The 2,242-nt window shown below is 41.2% G+C and overlaps 1 protein-coding gene across 1 annotated transcript; it reads right to left on the bottom strand.

Moving 5' to 3' along the window:
• Positions 1–334: 334 nt before the first annotated feature.
• LOC128709621 (major royal jelly protein 1-like) lies at positions 335–2,242 on the bottom strand. Its single transcript, XM_053804626.1, has 3 exons — positions 1,398–2,242; positions 1,112–1,306; positions 335–950 (listed from the first exon to the last, which is right to left on the bottom strand). The coding sequence occupies exons 1-3, from the start codon at positions 2,240–2,242 to the stop codon at positions 335–337; spliced, it is 1,656 nt and encodes a 551-aa protein (XP_053660601.1).

The following is a 2,242-nucleotide window of genomic DNA, read 5'->3' as shown; positions in this document are numbered from 1 at the left end:
ATAGTAGCCTGGTTCGCTGAATAAATTAATTGCAGAGAAGGAAGTTAATTATCTAACTTTGAAGTATAAACGATTTTACACCCGGATTCGACTTACGCGGAAATTCGAGATACGCAGATTTTTCCCGAGTTATAGCGGTCCGCTATAATAGTGTATCTCTGGGACTGCCTATATTTTCTTTTCGTCTTTTTAAACCCAATCTATCTGTCAATTTATACTAACTATGGTTAACTTTATGGCAGATTTAGTTCTGGAGATTCGTTTTGAGCTAAGCAGTTGTAAAAGAGAATACAAATAGAATATTTTATTATTAAATTATTTAAATGCATCGGAACTAATGCAGAACAATGGAATGATTGAAATTTATGCTTTTTCGAAATCGTAACCCATTGAAATCATTGAAATGAGGATTGACTTTATGGAAGAAAACTTCGCCATTGAGCCCAGATTGTTGTCTTGGGAAATGAGGTGGCGGAAACGTTTTCTCACCACTGTTCAATATAAAAAAGGGATTACTTGGTTTAGCTTTGTCGATTACTGGGACGGGTTCATAGTTATACGGGTGGGCTTGTTTCCGATAAAAATTTTGTACAAAAGAAGCATAAGACTTGATTCCGTCAGATGATAGGGAAGTACTAGTTGATAGTGGTTTCTGACTTAAAGAAGACGAAGGCACGCTGAAAAAGTTATTGCTGGAGACAGTCTCATAGCTTGTTCTAGTTGGTGCAAATCTATGCTGGTTGGAGAAGAGTGTCGTCTGTTGTTGAGGTGCACTGCTCTTAACAACGCCATCGATGCGCAAAATGCGAGTGTTGAATTCATTGGCATTCAGATTTTTTAGGTAAAAACGATGAAATTTGGACGTTAGTATGTAGAGAGCATTATTATCACGGTCAGGTGTACGCAGATCGGCAGCAAACTGAATTCTTTCCTTGTCTTGGGCGAGTAGACTGAAACGGACAAAGGAATATGGTGATCGATTGGGAAAGTTAAGTAAATTGATGTTTTGATTGCCTTTGTCGCAATAGTATGTGACCAGATCACAATGGTCAATTAAGCCCTTCGACATTGACTGAATGCTATGAGTAACTTCTATGGCTATGAGAAATACCTGTGTTCGTTGGTGCGTGGATTCCATGAAGCTACGGCAGTTTCCGATAGCGGAGCGTAGAAAATAGTTCCACCTCGAGGTGCTGCTGCCAGACCAATTCCTTGCGACGATTTACGTCCAACCAGTTTTATGGGAAGATCTTTGCCAAATTCTAGGGGTCCTTGGCGCAGAGCGGCGGTACTGATAGAGAATAAACTAAATACATTTTGGCATTATTTAGTGCAGTCAGCGTGACAACGTATTCAACCAAATTAAAGAATGTTTATTGAATTTTAACATTACTTACCGATCCGTTGCAAGAGGTTGAAAATAAAGAATGTCTGCTTCCGGGTCAAATGCAAACCCAACCACACCATCCATTAGTGTGAAACGATGTTCGAGAATCCTTGACTCAGCGAAATCGGGATCTGGATACATAGAAGGATGCGATAGTCGCCAAGTGAGATCTTTTTCACTATCATACACAACAATGCCAGGTGCAACCGTATCAGCAATGTAGACTAAAACGTCATCACAATGGTTCTCTTTTCTTGACGTAGTTTCATCCACGACAATATTGGTAAAAAGCGATTCACCCCGAACAACCTCCGTAGGGAAATCGATTCTCCGTACAACCTGGTTAGTGTAGAGATCGTAGATGAGTATTTTTGGAGGGCAAGTGATTTCGAAATCCTCGAGCGATCGTGATACACCGGCATCTAACGCCCAGAGACGATTGCACGAATCGATCCGGATGCGGTAAACAGACACAAGCCCAATGTCTGAGCAGTTGTATTGATTTGTACCGGCTCGATGGTGACTCCATGATGGGTATGCTTCCAGGAGTGGAGAATCACCATAACTGTTCCGCGCAACGGTCGATAGTGTCGCTGGGACTCCAGCGAACAATCGTGGTGTGGCCAGGAAGATTCGATCGTATCCAACTTCGATTCCTGTAGCTACAATATTTTCAGCATTGTAAAAATCTTTGTTTGATACGGGATAGTCCCATGGGAAATTATAGTTGAGCAGGTTCCATTGCTTTACTGTTTCCATGTAGGATGAATGTAGGGCCTGGGCTTGTAGTGGTTCGTTCATGAAAACCAGCATAACCATATACCATATTCGAAACGTAGTATTTTGTTCATGCAT

This window comes from Anopheles marshallii, chromosome 2 (genome assembly GCF_943734725.1).
Source record: "Anopheles marshallii chromosome 2, idAnoMarsDA_429_01, whole genome shotgun sequence".
Classification (NCBI taxonomy): Eukaryota; Metazoa; Arthropoda; class Insecta; order Diptera; family Culicidae; genus Anopheles; species Anopheles marshallii.
This window is presented reverse-complemented; position numbering and strand designations above follow the sequence as displayed.